The 23,413-nt window shown below is 41.9% G+C and overlaps 1 protein-coding gene across 5 annotated transcripts in view; it reads right to left on the bottom strand.

Annotated features, from left to right (window-relative positions):
* LOC120368057 (nuclear pore-associated protein 1) overlaps positions 1-23,413 on the bottom strand; it is a 192,541-nt gene extending 169,128 nt beyond the window's left edge. For all 5 annotated transcript variants that reach the window (XM_074398627.1, XM_074398629.1, XM_074398630.1 and 2 more), the window contains exon 1: positions 1-23,413. This exon is cut by the window's left edge and continues 16,543 nt beyond it. In XM_074398627.1, the coding sequence (XP_074254728.1) occupies positions 12,309-15,731 (3,423 nt within the window). In that variant the 5' untranslated portion in view covers positions 15,732-23,413 and the 3' untranslated portion in view covers positions 1-12,308.

The following is a 23,413-nucleotide window of genomic DNA, read 5'->3' as shown; positions in this document are numbered from 1 at the left end:
GAGGACAATAATAAAGGAAACTGTATGTAGGGTATTGGTAAGTACTGTTTACTACATTTGCAACTGTTATGTAAATCTAAAACTATTCTAAAACAGAAAAGTTTGCCTTTTTTGTCAGTTACTGCCAAACTTAATAAACAGAACATTATCATGTTGTTGATACCCCATGTATGCATATCCCAGTTGCATTTATTTCTTCACCTGGTGAAGATTACTATTATTTTAAATTGTCTATTTGTCATTTTTAAATTTTTCTATAATTATTTTTATCTTTTAGTTTATATTTCCAAATAATATATTGTTTGGTATTTTATCTTCAAACTTGGATAAATATAAATGTCTAAATTAAGCCACAACCTTAGTCTAAGCATGATCTGATAGATCTATATTGTGGAACATTCTACAAAACACCTGACCAGTTATTTTCAAAAGGGTCGATGTTATTTAAAATATGTGAACTCTGAAAAAATACTGCAGATTGGACAAGACCTGATGTGGCAGGCAGGCTTTAGCATGTCCCAGTTCATTGGTAAACACAATCTTGTATTCGAATAATCTCATCCTGAGTTTGGACAGAAACTGTGAGTTGCTTGTAAACAGCAAAATATTGCAAAGGTGCTGGGATGTCACTTGGATGATTATGTTACACAAGATTGTGACTTCTGTCTTCCTAGCAAACTCTCTCCTTTAGTGGCTTTGATGAAGCATTCTGCCATTTGGGAGAAGCCAACATGGGAAGGAACTGAACACAGCTGCAGACCAATAGCCAGCAAGGAACTGAGGCTCCTGGTCCAATAGCTTGACCAATACTTTGCAATATTACATTTAAAGTTAAACCAATTTCCTTTTCAAATAAGTGTATATTGCTTCAGAGGTAGTGTCAATATTTTATGATAAGAGAATACCCCAATTCTTTCCTTATAATCTTGATATAATTTCTTCCATTAATTTCACTTATATACAAGCATACTTCTATAAATATTTATGTATATGTGTTTATATATATAACATCCATTAGCACACCTAATCAAATACATTGTTGATATTGTTATTTTAACTAGTGTTATATCTTAGATTAAACCTACTAAATAAAAAATAGTCTCTAAGGTAATCACTAAAAAATGTTCAAAGAAGTATTACTGATATGCTAAGAAAAGAGAGAAAATTGAAACATATAAAATGCTCAAATAAAACCACGAAAAGCAGAGAATGAATGGAAGAAGGACAAGGGCAGTAACTAAAAGATAGTAGATATTAATACAACTATATCAATAATGTCACTGAACGTCAATTGTCAAAATACACTATTTAAAAGACAGACTTAAAAAAAACACTAAAGTATATGTTGTTTACAAGAAACTCACTTAAAATATAAAGACACATACAAATTAGAAGTAATTGAATGAAACAAATATATGATGCTCACATTAAAAGAAAGTAAGTATATTAATTTTTGACAGCACAGACTTCGAAGCAAGTAAAATTATCAGGGATAAACAAGGCCATCGGGTAATAATAAAATGGTCAATTATCCAATAAGATATAACAGTCCTGAACAAGTATACAGCTAACAATAGAGGGCCAAGCTACATGAGGCAGAAAGTGAGAGAACTGTAAATAAAAATAGATGAATTAACTATTGTTGTTGGAAAAGTCAACACGTCTCTATCAGAAATGGAAATATTCAACAGACACAAAATCAATAGGGACATATTTGAACTCAACACCATCAGTCATTTGGATACGACTTATATCTATAGACCACTGAATCCAACAACAGGCAGAATATACATTCTCCTCCAGCCCACATGGACTCTTCCCCAAAATAAACATGTTCTAGGACACAAAACTCACCTTAAAATATTTAAGAGAATAAAAATTGTACAATATATACTCTCTGACAACAATGAAATTAAACTAGATATTCATAACAGAAAGATAACTGGAGGATTCCAAAATACATGGAGATTAAACATCGTACTCTTAAATACAATATGATCCAAAGAAGAAATCTCGAGAGAAATAAACTTTTTTTTTTTGAGATGGAATCTTACTCTGTTGCCCAGGCTGCAGTGTAGTGGCACGATCTCGGCTCACTGCAACCTCTGCCTCCCAAGTTCAAGCAATTCTCCTGCCTCAGCCACCTGAGTAGCTGAAACTACGGGTGTGTGCCATCATGTCCAGCTAATTTTTTCTATTTTTTTTTTTTTAGGAGAGACGGGTTTTCACCCCATGTTAGCCAGGATGGTCTCAATCTCCTGACTTTGTGATCCACCTCCATCAGTCTTCTAAAGTGCTGGAATTACAGGCATGAGCCACCACCGAGCCCGCCCAATAAACACTTCTATAAAACAGATAAAAGTGAAAATACAGCTTACCAAAATTTGTGCAATGCAATGAAAGCAGAACTTAGAAGGAAATACATTTATCGTAAAGAAAGTAAAAACAAAATGAAAGACAAAGCAATTGGAATTTTGGAATGAATATTGATAGCTTAATTGTTTCCAGAACATAAAAGTACCCAAAAGTAAGAAGGAAAACACAACATCCCAAACAAAACCCTTGCTTAAAAGCTATAAGGAATATGGCTGTGCTTTGGTCAAGGATAGGCCAAGGTAGGATGTTTACATCCTGCATGACTCAGAGAGTTGACAGCACAGGCAAGTAACTCCACTTGTTATCACAGCCATGTAGCCATAACATGGGAAAGCCATTACTTGGGGGCTGTAGTATTAAGCAGCTGAGACAGGGTGGACAGTGTGAGAAAGCTGTTAATGAGAGCTGCTACTGAATAAAATCATCTTTCACCTGCCTATGGCCCCCCTGAGTGTTCTTTCCGCTCATTCACCCACTCCCTTTGGACCTCAGCATGGGCTGGAACCTGACCCCAAGTATGACAATTGGCATAGTCATAAACCTGACAAGAGCATACAGAGGTGACTCCCTGATGAAACGAGGAGATACTTCTTGTCAGAAATGATCAACCAAAAGCATACTGAAGTGGTGTGAAAAGAAAATAAATCTTGGAAACCTAGAATCACTAAGCAAAGGGAAAAGTCAAATGAGGAACTATGTCAGGCAAACCTGTCTCTCATTTTATTCCTAAATAAGATAGCTACAAAGCTAAAGCTATACATCCCACTCACAATTTGACCATAAGAACATTCCTTGTGGGCCTCAAAAAAAATTTTTTTTTTGAGATGGAGTTTTGCTCGTTACCCAGGCTGGAGTGCAATGGCACAATCTCGGCTCACCGCAACCTCCACCTCCTGGGTTCAGGCAATTCTCCTGCCTCAGCCTCCAGAGTAACTGGGATTACAGGCACGTGCCACCATGCCCAGCTGATTTTTTGTATTTTCATTAGAGACGGGGTTTCACCATGCTGACCAGGATGGTCTCGATCTCTTGACCTCGTGATCCACCCGACTCGGCCTCCCAAAGTGCTGAGATTACAGGCTTGAGCTACCGCGCCCAGCCTGGGCCTCAAAATCTTTACCCTAAAACAGTTCTGTTGAATTTCACCCTGACAATGTAAACTGACAGCTTTATCTTCACAGGTGTTGGACAGAAAGTCATCCCTCTGTTTATCTGAGACAAATGTGTATCTGATTGCTTCCTCTGCCCTACTGTTTATGTAAAAATGCAGATTCACTGAGCCAGATTAAATTATGTATTTAATGAAAGGCTGATCAAGGAACAAAAAAACCCTGTAACTTTCTGTCTCTTATATTGTCCCACCTTTCTTGGCCCGGCCAATGTACATCTTACACATATTAATTGATGTCTCATGACTCCCTAAAATGGATAAAAACAAGCTGTGCCCCAGCCATTTTGGGCACATGTTGTCAGGACCTCCTGAGGCTGTGGCACAAATGCATCCTTAACCTTGGCAAACTAGTGTCTATAAAATTGGTTGAGATCTATGTCAGATATTTTTGGTTCACAGGGGGACGCTTGTTTACTAAGTAGGCAAATACTGTACATATAAATAATTCAAAGAAATTTAGGTGGGTAGCTATTGCTAAGCATATAAAAGAGGCCCTATGATGGAAATGGTAATGTCATATAATACATGTTATACTGAGACACGAGAATATTATGAGATTTTCATAATACCAAAGAACATGTAAGAGAACATGGAGATACAGATGTGTGAACATGTGTATGTTAAAGAAGAAACATATCCATTGTATCTATCCCCAGTCCCTCCATGGTCTGCCCTTCCTGCTCCAGTCCTCATATATTACTGATCCCAGCAGTCCTTCTAATCCACGGCCCCTTCTCATGGCTTGGCCTGTGCCACAGACAAACATTCTCCTCTTTTTTCCTTCCATTTGCTGGACTACTGCTCCTCACTTTCCAGAATCTCCTCCAATGTTCCTCCTCCTAGAGGTCTTTGTTCATCCCATTCCAGGTCTGATGATACCTTTGCTCTGAGTTCTCAAGGGGAGCTTTTTCACCCACAGTGCATATTTCTGTTAAGTTTTGTCAATACCCACTGAACTGAAATACCAGAGAATATGAATAGTTTGTCAATGTGGTTCCCTTGTGGACCCTATACCAGTAGTGGACAAGGAACAACAGAAAATTAACCTTTATACTGGATTTCACTAATGAATGAATCTCTCAAATTCCTCACGTATACAAAAGCAATGGCAACAAAAGCCAAAATAGACAAATGGGACCTAATCAAACTCCACAGCTTCTGCACGGCAAAAGAAACAGTCAGTAGAGTGAATCGGCAACCAAAAGAATGGGAAAAAATTTTTGCAGCCTACCCATCTGACAAGGGGCTGATATCCAGAATTTACAAAGAACTAAAGCAGATCTACAAGAAAAAAACAAACAAGCCCATTCAAAAATGGGCGAAGGATATGAGCGGATACTTTACAAAAGAAGACATACAGGAGGCCAACAAACATATGAAAAAATGCTCATCATCACTGGTCATCAGAGAAATGCAAATCAAAACCACATTGAGATACCATCTCACACCAGTTAGAATGGCGATCATTAAAAAATCGGGAAACAACAGATGCTGGAGAGGATGTGGAGAAATAGGAACTCTTATACTTTTTTCAATAAACTCCAACTTTCAATCTGAAGAGGTTTTGAACTTGAACTTTTTTTTTTCTTTTCTTTTTTTTTTTTTTTTTACTTTCTTCTGTTCTCAGGACAGAATGTGAGCCCTGACCTTTCCTTCAGCCATCCTCTTCTCCAGTTTCCCCATTCTCAAACTACCACAGAGACCTGCTCATGGAGCATGGTGATTCTTTTTTTTAAATTGCATTTTAGGTTTTGGGGTACATTTGAAGAACATGCAAGATTGTTGCATGGGTACACACATGGCAGTGTGATTTGCTGCCTTCCTCCCCAGAGCATGCTGATTCTTATCCATTTGTACTTATCCTTTTGGACAGGTTTGTCCTCTGAGACCAAGGAAAGTCTTCTTGTGCTCTAAGATTCATTTTATCAATATGTTCTTTTGGTATTTTTGCATCTTTATGAGTTACAACATTTCACCTCTTTCTAGTATTTTTTTCATGTTTTATCTTAATTATTATTACTCTGGTGGCAGCCATGACATAGTTTTCAGTGTCTGCACATGTAACAATTTCCCCTGACATCTTATGCTGTCATCTTCTGGAAAAGTTCAGCTGCAAAAATAAAGTTCACCTGCATTACAACTTGAAGAATGTGTGTTAATTAAAAAGGCATAAATTACATAGGTAATGGTGCAGCCTCCTTTATAATGTTTCATTGCTATAATTCTTCACAGCATTGGGTGATGTTTTTTAAAAATTTATTATACTTTAAGTTCTGGGGTACATGTACAGATCGTGCAGGTTTGTTACATAGGTATACGTGTGCCATGGTCATGGTTTGCTGCATCCATTGCCCCGTCATCTACATTAGACATTTCTCCTAATGCTATCCCTCCCCAATTCCCCCATGGCAGTGGGTGATGTTATACCACCTGTAACTCTGGATGAAAATATGATTCAGAACTATCAGAATCAGAATACTGACATATTTATGGAATCATTTATGAATTGTTTAAATTTTGCTTTAATTTTTATGTGAATAAAACTTCATTATAATTCTATAAAGGATTTTATTGTAATTATAAAATAATGCTATTGGATGTGTATTTGACTGGCAAAGATACTATCTTTTCCTTTAGATTTTTCTTAAAACATGCACTCATTGACATGCAGTAGATAACTCCATGGAGACTCTTAAGGCTCTGTGCATTGACCTTTCCTTCAGCAATACAATGTTAGTGCAGTTATCTGTCTGTAAATTTCACTCACATTCTTCTTTATTAACCTTAATATTGCCAGCTGGAAACAGATAGCCAAGCCAGAGGCACAGTAACGATTGAGTAATTATACAAGGAAAAATTCAAGTTGTTGTGGATAAAGCTATATCATTGGGACATACCTTAACTCATGTAAACACATGCAAAAACGGAAAGATGATATGACACAATGGTTTGCAGGAAACTGTACACAAGACAATGAAGGACAGAGTGATGCCTGAGTGATGTGAAATAATGATTGAGGCCCAGTAATGCCTCAGGTTACCGATTTCAGAGAGTCCCAGGCTGTACCATGGCAAACACCTGGGAAAGCAGGAGAATGAAGAAGATGGACCTGGTATTCTGGAGAACAGAATACCCAATTTCTGTTCCCAATTTCATCAAGCCGATCTTCATATCCAGTGGTAAGAAGGAGACAGGGTTATCATGGCAGCTCTACGCAGGCAGAGATGCTATGTTCTGTCATTACTCTACTGAAGCATGGGTTACAGAACTACAGGAACAATACAGGAAAGAAGTATTAAGACACAAGGAAAAGCCATTTTTTATAGGCCTGGCCTTCAACTCTTTCATCTAATTCCTGACCACAAAACAAAAGACGCTTTTGCATGACACAACCATCTTGCAACAGCCCAAGGATAAAGAGGTACCCTTTAGAGATGATGTAAATGACCTTTATAAGTAAGTTTAACCACCCTATGTGGACCCTAAGTTTCTTTTCTATTACTTCTTGTTACATGTGGCTAATAAATGAATTACATTATGAACTAATTAATGTAGACCTTTCTTTATAAAAGAGCAGAACACAATTATCATCAAAAGAAAGAGAAACAAATAATACTTATCTCCTCTATTTTTTTCCCCAGAATTCCTCCAGTTTACTTTAAGAATCATTTTGCCTTTCCCTTTACTTACGAAGTAAATGCTAGTCTATGTAGTCTGCATGAAGTATAGAGTTGCCCTCTATATGCATTAAAATGATGGTTAACGGTACCAGGATCTAATATAATAAAGTAAGGATAACAAGTTTTTGGTGTTTTTTTTTTTTTTGAGACAGTCTTGTTCTGTCACCCAGGCTGGAGTGCAGTGGTGTGATCTCAGCTCACTGCAAACTCCACCTCCCAGGTTCAAGCTATTCTCATGCCTCAGCCACCTGAGTAGCTAGGATAACAGGTGCATGCCACCACGGCTAATTTTTAAATTTTTAATAGAGATGGTGTTTTGCCATGTTGGCCACGCTGGTTTGACCTCCTGACCTCAGGTGATCCACCCACCTTGAACTCCGAAAGTGCTGAGATTATAGGCATGAGACACTATGCCCAGCCTGACAAATTCATTTTTAAGCAACCAATGTCTGGCGTTAATATTCTCTTCATATAGTATTGGGCTTCAATACTTCTCAGAACCCCTGCAGCTTTAGATGGCAAAACAGTAGCCATTTAGTAATTTGGAGTTAGGACACCTACAAAGTATCAATGTTTTTGATCTGTTGATTGCTTACATCTCATGTATCTTGAACTAATGCTCCCACTCACCAGAATATTTTAGATTGACAATGTAATTACTTGCATAGAAGACGTATGCTTGGAAATCTCAGCAACCCTCCCTGTAGGAATGCTTCATTCCCAAGAGAATATGCTCCTCTCAACACTGTCATGTTCCCATTAGGGCCCTCCATATTGCAGGCTCTAAATAAATTATACTCTGCCTGTTGGAGTCCTGAATTATTCATGTATTTTCCTTGTTTTCATATCCTGGTGGTTTCAGGTGAGGAAACCTCTGTTTAACCCAGCCTGAGGAATCTTCGCTAATCAATTAAAAAGTTGACCTAGTTTGTGTTTGGAACCACTTACTTCAAAGCAACCACCCCACCAACCCTTCTTTCTTTGCCCATAAACTTTCATTTGTCCTCCATCCTATGAAACCTACTTCCAAGAAAGTCTCTGATATTAGTCAACACAACTTAGTTTGCATTTAAAGCAAAGGTGCTGTTTACCTAAGAAAGACAATTTTTTAGCAGAGATTTTGTTTGGCTTCTCTTTTCTGGTATCTCCCATGCCCCATTCCATGCATTGCATAAATCCAGGATTTAGATCATGGCTATAAAACATATCAATGGTTTGATTTTATAAGCCTCAATTTTCCTATCTGGAAGGCACATCTGAAGATGACACTTCTGTCCTGGGACTTCTGAGAGAGCCGTTCCCAGCTCTTTCTCAGGAAAACAATGAACTGCTGTTTGGGAATCCCTCATTGCATCACATATCTCTGGGATCACAGCAGTGACTGGTTCAGGGAGGGCCTGGGCATGCTTCTCACAGTCGGGGGCAGTTTCTAGACCTCTAACATGAAGATATTTAGAGCAAGAAAGACAACTATCCACGAGTTAGAAATTCTCCAATTTTCCACAGGCCATTTTCTAGTTCATGATATACAGATGTATGGAAAATACTCCACTTATTACTAACAAGGGCTTTAGACTCACATCCTACACACAAAAATTTTTTTTTATCTTATGAGATAAATGAGGACTTTGGTGAGCTGTCACGTGAGGCCTGAAGCAGTGTTTGGAACAATAGGAAATATGGACTGTCTGCATCTTCCTTAGAGTGCTGCCTGAAATCCAGATTTCTGGTTTTACCACAGATCTAGAAAATTAGGACGATACAGCCAGAATTAGACATTTTAAAAAAATTAGTGATTAGTGAGCACTTCTGGCATAAACTAAAGGCAGTGTGGGTGGTTCCTTTAGGCCTCTTTCTTCTGAGACTATATCCTTATTTTGGTCTTACCACTCCCGAACCAGTGGAGGAGGCTCAAGTTTTCTGGAAAAGGAAGGGATTCAGTCAAATAAACAATACTATATGAAAATTAAAAACAAAAACAAAAACAAAAAAAAAAACACAAGAAAACAAATTTTTATGTGAAAAGAGTTCAAGAAAAAAGTTTGTCTTATCAGGATCACAGTATTTATATTTAGCTTGAGGCCTTTTTAAAAATTGTCAGGAAGTATGAATTTAAAAAATATGTCTCTGGTAACATTGCAAGGGTGTAAGACTATTAGAAGAAAACTGAATTTCCACCCTGCTTCTGAAAGGCAGTTCTGATTACAAAAGGTAGGTGATTATCTGGCCAGGAAGCAGGAGCTTTGATTCTCTGGAACTGTACTAAACAACTTAGAGTGAGTAAATCAGGCCCCAGGTTACCAGGAAGAATCCAGTACTTTCTCTGCAATGGTTTTCTTTCAGGCCTAATCTCATAAACGTTTTAGTCTCAGTTATCGTATTTTCACAGTGTTTGCTTCATAAAAGTAAGTACTTTTATGTTCCTAAAACAGGGTTCTTCTATTTGAATTGCCTAGGAAAGGTAATCAGGGCACAATTGCCCAAGGAACTCACTCGTTAGCTATACGTATGCATGTATATTCCATATCTATCAATCTATCTTTACCAATCAGTTCTGATTGCTACAAAAATGCCATATACCAATAGCTTCAACAAGATACATTTATTTTCTATAATTCTAAAGGTTGGGAAGTCCAAGATAAAGGCAAATTCTGTTTCTTGTGAGCCCTCTTTTCCTTTCTTACAGGCAGCTACATTCTTGGTACAACTTCACATGGCAATTACAGGAAGCACTGGTGTTTCTTCTCATAAAGGCACAAATCCCGTCAGGGGGGTTTCATCCTCATGATCTCATCTAAACCTTATCACTTCCCCAAAGTCCCACCTCCCAATACCATCGCATTGGGAGTTAGGGCTTCAAAATGTGAACTTTTGGGGGCACATAAACATTTAGTCCATAACTCTATCTATCTATCTATCTATCTATCTATCTATCTATCTATCTATCCATCCATCTATCTATCTGTCTGTCTGTCTGTCTGTCTGTCTGTCTGTCTGTCTATCTATCTATCTGGTCTATCCATCCATCCATCTATCCATCTCTATCTATATAACAAATAACAACAATGGTTTATAAGTCATTTCCCTATATTATTTCACTTCATCCTTTCAAAAATCTTGTGAGATACACAGGCCACAGTAAAAGTACTGATTTCACTAAGACTCTTGAAGGTTGAATCAACTGTTCGTTATCATACAACTAGTAAACAGCGGAGCAAGGAATTTCACTTACATCTTCTCTGTCCTCCTTTTCTCTATCCCTTCCTCCCACTTGCTGACTCCATTCCAGCCACATTTCCTCACTAACTGCTTCTGAGGACACCAGGCATCCTTCCTCTGAGCCTTTGCAATTATCTGGAATGATCTTTGCTCACATATCTGGCTCAACTGCTTCTCTCTAGACTTTGTTTAAATTTACCTTCCCAGTGAGGCATCTCTAAAACTCCTGCTTCTATATACAATCTCAATCCTCCATGTACTTCTTTATTTTCCATAGCACATTTGTTACTGGCTTATTTACCAGATGATTTACATGTTCATTCCTTCTTTTCTCCCCTTCAAGTAGAATGTAGGGTCCACAAAGTCAGAAATTTTGCCTTTCTGTCCAAGACTAGAGAGAACTGGGCCAGAGGTAGGATCAGCCAAGTTAACAGTCAAGTCAAGAGAGGGTGCAGCTGATGATACATACAGGTTTCCTCTACCCTCCACAGTGTAGAAGACCACTCAAATACAGTGCAGTTCCGACTGGGCTCATCTGCTCCCCAGTCACCAATAAACACACACACACACACACACACACACTCTCTCTCTCTCTCTCTCTCTCTCTCTCTCTGTCTTTGTGGTTTTGGGCCTCCAGCTTCTGTAGGGAGGGAAAAGGTTAAATTCAACTTGAGGGAACTGAGCCCATTCTTCCTGGAACAACATCCATTTATGAGAACTGTATGTGGAAGGAGATTGGTTCTTATTTCTTGAAATCCTTGACAGGACTAAGAAATGATTTGGTTGCTCCTATGAAGGCCTTGGCAGGTACAAATGTCACTAGTGGCTGCTTTCTATCACAGGCAAAGTTGCTCTGACCAGGACATCCAAACACAAGTATTTAATTAATAATGCTGGCTGCTCTAGGCCAGGCACAGTGGCTCACACCTGTAATCCTAGCACTTGGGGAGGCCGAGGCGGGTGGATAACTTAAGGTCAGGAGTTTGAGACCGGCCTGACCAATAAGATGAAACTCCTCTCTACTAAAAATACAAAAATTAACTGGGTGTGGTGCCATGTGCCTGCAGTCCCAGCTACTCAGGAGGGGAAGACAGGAGAACTGCTTGAACCAGGGAGGTGGAGGTGCAGTGAGCAGAGATTGTGCCACTGTACTCCAGCATGAGCAATGGAGCAAGACTCCATCTCGAAAACAAGAACAAAAGCAAACAAACAAAAGAAAACAATGTGGCTCCTCTAAAGTCAAAAGGAGCACCTTGGCTGGGCAGGTCCACAGTATTTTTACTGAAAGGGAAACTAGAGGTTTCTCCCTACAAACATCTGGGGCTATCCCCTATTGCACCACCTGTGTTTAGCCAGGTGGTCCTCAGGTGCTTTGTGTGAATGGGAGACCATAAGGAAAACCAGTCACAACCATTATGTTGCTGACCCTCACTGCGCAGTTTGTGCTTTGTCCAGGTGAGCCCCAGGTGCTTTGCTGATACATGGACACATAAAGGCCTCCCATCAAGTGAATACTGACAATCCTGGAAGATGTACCATCTGTGTTTTGTCCAGGTGGACCTTAGGTACTTTGTTGGTAGGTGGATACACAAGGGCCTCCCATTAAAGGTATGCTGGCATTCACTGCAGATGAACCACCTGTGTTTTGTCCAGGTGGGTCCCATGTGCACTGATGGAGAAAGGGAGCATAAGGGCCTCCAACCACAGGGATGTTGTTGTCCTCTCCTTTTGCATGACCTGAGTTCTGGAGAGGTACATGGCAGGCACTTGGCATGAAGGTGAAACAAGAACCATTCATAGGGATAATGCGGGCGTTTACAACCACAACTGATGTGGTGTGGTCAGGTGAACCACAGGTGCTCTTACGGAAGTTGGAAACAGACATGTCTCCTAATATATGTTTGTTGTCCATAGTGGTAGGTGCTTGAAGTGTAGACCTTTTTCTCTGTCCATGTATGCAGGATGCACTGTTGAAAAGCAGGAACACAAGATCCTCCAACCATGGGTTTGGTGCCATCGCCTCTCATACTACTGCCTGAATGCTGGGTAGGTGGCTCAAAGCCGGGAATGTAGGTGGCAGCAGAAGGATATACAGGAATGTTGCTAGTGCCTTGCGGTGCAGCAGCCATGCTGCGGCCAGCTGAGTCCCGGGTAAACTGACCAAATGGGGGAACAGAAGTGGTGCTGGGTATCCCATTTTGTCGTTGTCCAGTGTTGAGTTCTCCTGATGTGCAACTGGGACCTGGGAGAGACATGCTGAACCCAATGCTCCCACCATCCATGGGGGTTCCAGGTCCCATAATCACCTGTGGGCCTAGAATAGTATTTCCAACCAGTGAGGTACTGTCCCCAGTGACAGGCATCTCAGTGGCAACTCTAAATTCAGAAGTCTTTGCTATGCCATGGGGGAAAGCACTTGCGTTGTGACCCTTGGCTGGCTGGCCATTTATAGGTGTGCCAAATGCAGAATATGGCGATGTTAACTCTGCAGAAGGAGATGGTAAGCCTGTAACTGGTGCTGGGGTTGCCAGATTCCCCAGAATAAAAGAACTGTCAGATTTTTGCTGCTCATCAGTGGCCCCAAGTGTGGAATGAGAGATGGCTCCTGTATTTAAAGGATGGCTGGAATTTGTGGCTGGTCTCCTGTCTGCATGTGTAGGCAAACTGGTGGAGACGTGGACTGAGGCATTGCTGTCACTGGGTAGTGTGTTTTCAGAACCAGAAAGCCCAACATAAAATCGGATGTACTCCTTCCTGGAGACAAAAGTAGACTGCAAGATGACAGTTTTGGAAGGAGGGGTAGTATTTATAGCATTGGTGTCAATGGCAGGCTTGGATGACGATGCTGCAGAGGCACTGCTCACTAAAGTGGAGGTGTCTGGAGGAACCATGATGGGAAGGCTCGGAAAAACTTGGGCACTGGGGAGAGAGGCTTTCTGCTGCTGCCCCTCGGGGGCCCCAAATCTGGGCTGAGCAGTGGCTCCTGGATTTAAAGGATAGTTGGAAGTTGCAGTTGGTCCTCTGAATGACTGTGCAGGCAAGCTGGTGGAGCCTTGGGCTGAGGCAATGTTGCCATTGGGCCGTGTGTTCTCAGAACCAGGAAGCCCCATGTAAAATGGGAGGCACTTCTTCCTGGAGACAGAGGCAGACTGCAAGGTGGCAGCCTTGGAAGAAGGAGTGGTATTCATAGCATTGGTGTCAATAGCAGGCGTGGATAATGATGGTGCAGAGGCACTATTCACTAAAGTGGAGTTGTCTGGTGGAGCAATGATAGGAAGGCTTGGAAAAACACAGGCACTGGGGAAAGCAGCTTTCTGCTGCTGACCATCAAGAGCCCCAGATTTGGGTTGAGAGATGCCTTCTTTGCTAAAGAGTTGGTTAAAACTTGGAGTGGTGTTGTGGAATATAAACGTAAGGGGAGATGTGTAGACTGACGTCTTTCCTGGATGCCTCTGCTCTGTGCTGCAGTGTATTTGGGAAATTGGGAGAGAGCTCGCCCTGGAGCTTGGAGAAGATATGAAAACAGCCTGGGAAGGGGTGGTAGTATCCATGTTAACTGCTTCATGGTCTACTGTAGTCTGTAAGATTAAGCGGGCAGATGTGTTTTCTGTGATAGTGGAAATGACTGATGTGGAATTCATAGGCTTGCTGGTGATAACTGAGGTCGTGGCAGAAGGGACTGGAAGAGGAGTTGGGAAGGAAAGAGGAGGAGGGAAATCTACAGGGATAGGTACTGGGGACTCCCATCTGAAGGGAGGCTTGAGGGACAAGCGTGTGGGGCTAGGAGGTGTTGGGGGGTTAGAAGCGGGAGGTGCTGCACCTACGACTGAATGACAAGAGCCTCCTTTCTCATTAGACTGATACCCCAAAATGGGAACAAGGTCAGCAGGAGGAGCCAGAGGAGAGTTAGGGATTGTGAATGTTATTTTCTGATCCATTTTTCGTGTGGTGGAAAGCGGAGGGACAGGAAGGATGGGGGGTCTTGTAGCCAGGTCAGCCAAGTCACGGATGGGTGAAGGAGCTGGGACCTGCGAAGTGAAAGTGGCCAGGGGCAAGGAGTCTGTAGTCTCCACTGGTGGGGAGAAAGAAGGGGCAGGCTGGGTGACGCTGCTGTCTGTCATGCCCTCTGTTTCATCCTCCAAGATTCTGCTATTCCTTTTACATCCGGGGCTCTTCTCCAAGGTGCCCAGGTCTCCCTCAACAGACAGGCAGGGGAGCTTAGCAGGTGGGGGAAGCTCACCTCGATCCCACAGCAATGGCAGTGAAGGGGGCAGCGGCAGCAGCAGTGGAATCGACATTTTCCTTTTGCAGGGCCTGTTGTGAGCAGCTCTGGGAGGGGCAGCGCTCCTTGGTGGAATACCTGAAGACTTCCCGTCGGGCATCCAGTTTCCAGACATCAGCGGCCTGGGCAAACCTGGAGAGCTGGAGAGTCGTGCTTCTTTCAGCGCTTCTGCAGTCGACTTCTGCAGCAGGAGGGAGCAGGCCCGGGCTGGCTCAGGGGGCACTGCTGCATCGGGATCAGGATGCCCAAGATGCAGGGCATGTCTGGCCTGGCTGTGTGCTCTGGGCGCGGCACGGCCTCCCAAGCAGGAGCTCGCGGGTGACGCCTGGGCCTTCTCAGTCAAGTTGTTTTCTGAGCACTTACGGCGTCCATTTCCCTCCAGAGGCTCAGGGCTGCATCCGCAGGGGCCAAGGTCTCCCCGGGTGCCCTGTGACCCGGATGCGGATGACGCTTCACCGCTGCTAAGGGGGGCCCTCCTCTCACCATCCTGCCCTTCGAGCTGCACCGAAGCCTCATCCTTCGTCACTCTTCCGGGCCCTTCTTGGGCCCGCACCTCGGTCTCCCCTGGGAGCGCGGCTGGGATGGGCTTCCCGGCCCTGACCGCCGGCTCAGGTAGCGAAGGCAGCAGGAGGCTGAACGCGCGGCTGGGAGGCGGGATCCTCACGGAGCCGGGGTGTCCGCACCTCGCGGGGTTCCGAGCAGGCAGCACGAGTGTGCTCCTCGGGGCCGGACCCCAGCCCGCAGCCGGCAGGACGCCCAGCGGGGCGGCCGCAGTCCTCGGGAGAGGACACCGCCTCTCAGGGGCGACGAAGACGCTGGCTGGTGAAGGCCTGCGACGGACATTCCGGCGGAACAGGCCGCGGAAGGGGCGCGGGGCGGGCGCGGAGTGAGCCCGGCCGGGCGGGGAGGCGTCCCGGGCCCGAGGAGCGGGGGCGCCACGCCCTGGGCCCGGCAGGGGCCGGCGACGGCACCTGGGTCTAAGTGTACTAAGTAAATTGCCCATTTAGAGCTAGCTGTGGCTCCTACCGTACAACAGGGTCGGCGGCGGACGCGACTCTCTTCAGCCACCGCCTCCTCTGGCGACCGAGCAGAGGCTGACTGGCCTGGCGCCTGCGACGCCTGCACGAGGCTCCTCACAGCGCCGGGACGCGCCGGCGTAGGCGCCAAAGGCAGCGTCAGAGGGCAAAGGGCAAGGTCCCATCGGCCCCTGCGGCCTCCCAGCCCGGAAGCCGGGCGGCAGGTGCCGGCTGCTGCGCCGCTTGGCCGCTACGTGGGAACTGCTGCGGTCCCATCCGCCAGAGTTCCCGCCTGGGCGCCGGCTCTGCGTGCTGCTCGGCCCGGGCCGGCGCTGTCGCACGCAGTGGCCCTGTCCCTAGGTTCACAGAGAGCGCTTCCTGCTTGAAGTGGAACGCAGGGAAACCCGTATCCTGCCAGGCTCCTCCGGGACCTCCGCAATGCCTCCGTGCCGCCTGGAGCCAGGCGTGCCTTCCCTATGGCGCCAGGGTCACCAGCCAGGCCGTGAGGGTTTCCAAAGAGGGGACCTGGTGCTTTAACCTGACTGGATGCTGCGCCCTACAACATCCCTTTTTGGCAGGCAGGGCCTCTTATTTTCACAAATTTGTTTTAAAACAACGTCTAAGGCCGGGCGCGGCGGCTCACACTTGTAATCCCAGCACTTTGGGAGGCCGAGGCGGTGGATCACCTGAGGAGACCAGCCTGACCAGCATGACTGAAACCCCGTCTCTACTAAAAATACAAAAATTAGCCAGACGTGGTGGTATCTGCTTGTAATCTCAGCTATGACGGAGTCGGAGGCAGCAGAATCGCTTTAACCTGCAAGGCGGAGGTTGCAGTCAGCCAAGATCATTTCACTGCACTTCAACCTGGGTGAGGGAAGGAGACTCCATCTCAAAACAATCATCATCATCAACAACAACAACATTTAAGCCTTAGGCTACTTCTCAGGCCATTGATATGACAGTAACCCAGCCAGGCTTTGAACCCCGGGTTGTGTGATTCGAGAGCTGTGCTCTGGCCTGTGTGCGTCCTTATCACGCACACATCATGTATTCTCATTATTTCCTGTAGTCTTTAGGGTACCTAGCATGCAGCATATCTGCAGTAAGCACATGTATGCCTGCGGGGAGGTTCTTACTTCACTTTATAAATTGATCACGGCAAGCCCTGGGTTCACATCTCTGAAGACAGGGCAGGGACCACCAGCAGTCAGCAAAGGACCATCCCACACTGTTCTAATTGACCCTTACAGCCCAGATTTCCTTTTTGGTCTAGTTTGAAAGATCTAAATATGTAAAGATTATAGTCCTTTCCTGAAAGAAATTCACCAGTGGATTAATCCAAATGGATAAGCCAGTTCTCCGGCCTTCTTGGAATATATTAGAAAGCAAATTCATCATGTATTTGCAAGTTAGCAGCGGAGCAATGTATTGGATTAAAATATGATCAACACAATTTGGTCACTGTCAGCATGGCCCACTCTTTACTACACATTACTGTCACCTAAGTATAACTATACTTACTCTTATGCCCAAGGAAGGAGACATAATAATGGTTGTCAGGACAAAGGAAATATGTGTTACTGTCTTAAGAGCTGGAAGTTGCAGCATGAAAAGAAGTATCTGGAAAATCCTATACATGACTTTATCTAGTTTTAATCTTTTTTCTTTGGTTTATTTAACTGGATTGCTTTTTTCTCTTTGGGCTGATGTTGTGTGCCAGATATAGGACATACAGAAGTTTCAGAACCCATAATCAGAGATCAGTAAAAATATTTAAGTGTATTTTTTAGTTTAAAAAAATTGATTTAAAATAACATCAGATATAGTTAATATAATACAAAATTCATTTTATCCCTCTGCCTATGTATTTTATAATATGTCAGAGTAAATGTGGACTTCCATACCCAACAAAGCTTATGTCTGTAAGAGACAAAGTTTGGCTCAGACTCAAATCTGTTTAAAAAGAGGAGACATTATAAATTCTGCCTAACCTCTCAGGGAACAGAGAAATGGTTTAAAGTTATGATATTTAATAATAATCCCTTGATACCATTTGAGGAGAGTTCAATAAGAAATAATCTCTTGATTGTATTTGCTTGAACAAAAATAACAAGCTGATACAAATTTTGGACAAAATTTCCCACAAGAACTCATCTGAAACAAGATGATTAAATATCAGGCTTATTTGAAAACAGTAAAATTACCGTTACTTTCCCCTAATTTTTCCTCAAATAGGAAAAGTTCATTAAACAAATAATACTGGGGCTTCAGGACAATAAAAGGAGATTTGGACAAGGGTATTCCAGAAAAATCCACCTCTTTATTTTCCTTGTCAAATGGGAATAGATGCTTTTTAAAAATATAATCTTACTTGTCCTTGTGAGGCAAATGACATTAGATGGCAAATGGTTATTCTGAGGTCATTTTTGACTTAGCAGAAGCAGACATATTGAGATTGAAATTTGTCAAGGCAAAATATTTTCCACAAATTTAATAATTATATAAATATTGTAATAATAGCAATAATTCATAATTGCCAGGTAAGATTATTTTTTTGAGACAGTCTTGCTCTTTCGCCAGGCACCAGGCTGGAGTGCAGTGGAGTGATCTTGGCTCACTGCAACCTCCACCTCCCAGGTTCAGGCAATTCTCCTGCCTCAGCCTTCTGAGCAGCTGGGACCACAGGCGCGTACCACCACACTCAACTAATTTTTATATTTAGTAGAGACGCAGTTTCACTATGTTGGCCATGACTGTCTCAATCTCTTGACCTCATGATCCACCTACCTTGGCCTCCCAAAGTGCTGGGATTACAGAGATTACTTTTCATCTGACAATTTTTTTTTTTTTTTTTTTTTGAGACGGGAGTTTCGCTCTTGTTACCCAGGCTGGAGTGCAATGGCGCTGTCTCAGGTCACTACAACCTCCGCCTCCTGGGTTCAGGCAGTTCTCCTGCCTCAGCCTCCTGAGTAGCTGGGATTACAGGCATGCGCCACCATGCCCAGCTAATTTTTTGTATTTTTAGTTTCACCATGTTGACCAGGATGGTCTCTATCTCTTGACCTCATGATCCACCCGCCTCGGCTTCCCTAAGTGCTGGGATTACAGGCGTGAGCCACCACGCCCGACCCCTCTGACAATTTTTAAAGCGCCCTCCAGTCACATCAAATGAATTGCTGGGTGGCCAGTTTTGTATAGAATTGAGGTAGTGACAATAAACCATACCTGAAACCCTGTGGTTGAACACTCTCACTAACAATCCACTGTAAGTAATACAGAGTTAATGGGAGGACACAGTGAATCCTCGAGTTTACTGACGCATGAACCTCATTTAATAAACTTTTTCCCTAAAATAATTTTGGTCTCCTATTCTCTCTTATGAAGAAAAGTACTCTGGAAAAAGAATTTGGAGGAACTTTATTCTAGTGAATGGTTTGCAAACTACATCTTCAGGCACAAAACAAAGGTGGATTCCTGAAAACAAAGGGAAGACTTGGGTTTTACAGCAAAAGTTCCCTGACCAGGTTCCCAAATAAGATTCTTTAGACAAATGAAGGTTTGAAACTGGCCCAGTGCAGTGGCTCACACCTGTAATCCTGGCAGTTTGGGAAGCCAAGGCTGGAGGATTACCTGAGGTCAAGAATTTGAGAGCAGCCTGGCCAACACAGTGAAACCCTGTTTCTACTAAAAACTACAATATAGTAATAATAATAAAATAAAAAATTAACTGGGCGTGGTGATGCATGCCTGTAATTCCAGATACTTCAGAGGGTAAGGCAGTGGAGGTTGCAGTGAGCCGAGATTACGCCACTGCACTCCAGCCTGGGAGACAGAGTAAGGCTCTGTCTCAAAAAAAAAAAAAAAAAAAAGAAAGAGAAAGAGAAAGACTGAGCCCACACTATCTGAGTCAGGTGAGCTCTAATTTGCTGGTTCAGTTGAGCTCTGAAACTTTAAAAAGGTGGGGAGGTGTGGATTTGGGGGGAACTCAAAGTTATCTGTATAAACTCTAGTCAGCAAATGACTGGTTGGCTCTATTTTAAATTTAGGCCCAGTTAGCAAGACAGGATTCATTTAGAAGGATTGGCTCTTTCAGGTTCACATTTGCCCACACTCTTGTGCCCTTTACTATAACCACGGCTCAGTAAGGACAGACTGACTTTGTGCAGCTCCTTCTTAGATAGCCTTTTCTTGATTGTTTGATCTATTTCCCCTCCAGTTAAGTTTTTGTTTTTCAGAAATGTATCAAAACCTTTCTGTTGGTGATGACTTCCACAATCTCTTGGCTTTCATTGGTCTACTAAATTTTGGTATTTGTATACTTTTGTTTAAGTACAATTTCAGGAGGAACACAAAGTAAACATATGTCTATCACCTTGAACTGAAAGTTCCTGTTCATTCTAGAAGCCAACCTTCCCATAGGAGAAAACTACCCTTAGTATTAACAGATGCAGCATTCAAGATGTTAACTTTTCTTGAGGAATCGATCACTAAGGATTTAGGATATGGTAATTTCTGTATGGGGAAAGAATAGCTATCCCAGGAATTGACTGGAAGATTAAATTCCATAATCAATATAGATATGCTAAGTTCTGTGAAAATGTTTGATATTATTTTTTGTTACTATATAAATTTTATTTATGACTTTTTCATGTAAGACGGTGCCTTTTGGTTTTCTGTTTAGAAAACCAAACTGCAGTTTTCATTATCTCAATGGAAATGAAGGTTGAGGATGAAGCCATAGATGTTTCTCGGTATCTATTACTTCACATTTTTTTCAGCAACTAAATTACTCTTGTATTCCTGTTTTCAATTTTATCGAGTACCTACTCCAGTCAGATGCTTTATTTCAGGTTTTGGCAAACATTTTCTAGATTTTAAATATTTTAGTTGCTGTCAGCCAAATGCAGTTTCTGAAGCTCCTCTTCCTCCTCTATTATCTCCTCCCTTTTATTCTTCAAGAACCTTTTTAAAATGTAATAATCATTATTTGCTCACAGGACATACAAAATGATCTGTAGGTCATTTTTCGCTAACCCCTGATCTATGTCTTTACAGAGTAGAAGGCACATCTTTGAGTAAATCACTTATTTGAATCAATTATTGTTCTCCCCAATCTTGTCCCTATAGTCTCTAATCAAAATGATATCCAGAGAGATCCTGCTGAAATACAAGTTAGATAATATCACTCAAGTCTCTTCAATGGCTTACTCAGAGCAAAGTGCCTCAGTCCTCAAAATGCTTCCAAAACCCTAGCAATCTGGGCTCTCCATTTCCTTTCTGACTTTATATTCTTCTCTCTGCTCTGATCTCTCTCCCCCCAACACAGTGACATCATCTTTTCTGTTACCTGAATACTGTATGGACACTTTTGTCCATGGACTTTTCATCTGACTGTTTTCTCTGCCATTAACATTCATTCCCCAGACATACACGTTGTTTCCAAGGATCCCATTATGTTTCTTCTTAAATTTCACCTTTCACATAATTTCAAATTGCAACCTCCCCCTGCCAACTGACATTCTTAATCTCCTTTCTCTGCGTTATATTTCTCCCTAGGACATATCTGATATACTACTTATGTTACCTACTTATTCAAATTTAATTTACATGTTTGTAGTTATGTTTATGTATTTGCTCATTCATTTTTGCCCCCTCTACCCCCCAAAAAATAGAAGGTAGGAATATTTCCCCTTTTCTCACTGCTATATTCCTTGGATATACCTGTAAAACAGTACTTGACATTTGGTAGGGTATCAATAAATTTTCTTAAATGAATAAAGGTGTGGGTGAATTTGTGAATAAATCCCCAGGGTTTCTGAATTGAAGATTTGTGTGAAGAGGAAGGCAGCATGGTTGGGACAGGGTACTATATTTGGAGTTCTCTAATGTGTATCTTAATATAAAAATTTTTGTTCATTTAAATAACTTTAACAGGGAACTAGCATAGGGAGACACATCACAACATTTTTATACTGGATTCTGTAGGGTTCTTTTAAAGTATGTATAAATATTAAAATATATGCATGTATCTACACCTCTACTAATTGGCTGAATGCTTTACAAGAGACATCTGAAGTAGCAAGTATCAGTATTCTTCATTTACAGATGAACTTAACTGTTCAAGGTTACATTATAATTTAGTTATAAATGTAAAACTATACTGTGAGTTTTTGAGCAGATCCTCCCTAGAAAGCTGTGACTTATTATTAAGATCCTGATAACCTACAGAGATTTATTCAGCTGCCAACAATGTACAAACTACAGACTTAGTTATGGGCCATTCATTTTAGTAAAGGGAAAAAATTTATCCAGCACAAAAAGGGGAATATTAAATGTTGTTCCCTATTAAGATAAGCGATGGGAAAAGTAGGTTCCAGTCTTTCTAAAAGAGCTTGAGACTATCATATATGCATTATGGCCATGAGGATATTCAGCCAGGCTGCCCTTTTCTAGCACTCAGAAGAATTCCCGTATTATATAATTATACTTATTGAAACAGATAAAAGACATTGGGTAATTAAGAATTCTTCAGCTTGATTTTTCCAGAAGCCTTGCCTGTAAAATGAAGATAGTTGGTCTGAACACATTCAGGTAGGTAGAGGTTGTTAGGATCTTAACTTTAGCAGTGAATGAAGTAAGCTTATTTTATCTCTGCAGCCTTGCATATACCTATGTCCAACCTCTGGTTTGTGTTTGGAAAGAAGTAAAAATTAAAAATAAAGATAACTAACACGAATTATTTATTGATTTATATAAGCATGCAGAACTAAATGTGATGTAGTTCAAATATTTATCTCTTTTTAGTGTTGTATGTTTGGGAGAAGCCTTCAAGGTATCAGAAAACAAAATCGAACTATCAAATTGGAAACCATAGGACATTTATCTGATATGCAAAGTTTCCAAAAAGTAACACAATTTCTGTTTTGTAGCTTGTATGTGCACATGTATTTTTTCCTTTAACAATTGCAGTGGAAATGCTGTACAAAAAATAACTCAATGTTTTTATGTCACTTCTTAATATACACACATTCTACCCAAACTCTCTATCTTCAGCTGACTGATGAGTAAGAAAGGACTAAAAGGAAAAGCAGCTATGGGTTTCTCTCATTTCCCCCTTTTTAAAATGTCATCAATTTCAGCATAAGTGGTGGCTAATACTGGAAAATAAAACAAATCAGAAAGAATGTGATGGAGCATGGCCTCTTGGAGCTATTAGCACCTTACTCAGTCATAGATGACTAGTTGTTGCTTAGCATTCAAGAATTTCTTATAGTTAATTTTCAGTATTATATTCATTGCAGCTCAGAATTTTAGGCCCTGCTATGAAGGATTTTAATACAAGAAAAGTAGATTCATCTGCTTTGGAACAAAGTTTTATCAGTTTGACCTTTGGACCACCTGCATCAGTCTTATCTTCCATAGACATTGAGGATGTCTCTCTCCCAACTAAGTTGTACACTTCTTTTTCTCCATTATTCTTTTAAATTTATTTATTACACTTTAAGTTCTGGGATACATGTGCAGATTGTGTGGTTTGTTACATAGGTATACATGTGGAATGGTGGTGATTTGCTGCATCCACTGCCCCATCATCTACAGTAGGTATTTCTCCTAATGATATCCCTTCCCAGTCTCCCCACACCCTGCTATTACTCCCCTAGTCCCC

The sequence above is a fragment of the Saimiri boliviensis genome, chromosome 5 (genome assembly GCF_048565385.1).
Source record: "Saimiri boliviensis isolate mSaiBol1 chromosome 5, mSaiBol1.pri, whole genome shotgun sequence".
NCBI lineage: Eukaryota > Metazoa > Chordata > Mammalia > Primates > Cebidae > Saimiri > Saimiri boliviensis.
The sequence above is the reverse complement of the archived record's forward strand: the minus strand, read 5'-3'. Positions and strand labels throughout refer to the sequence as shown.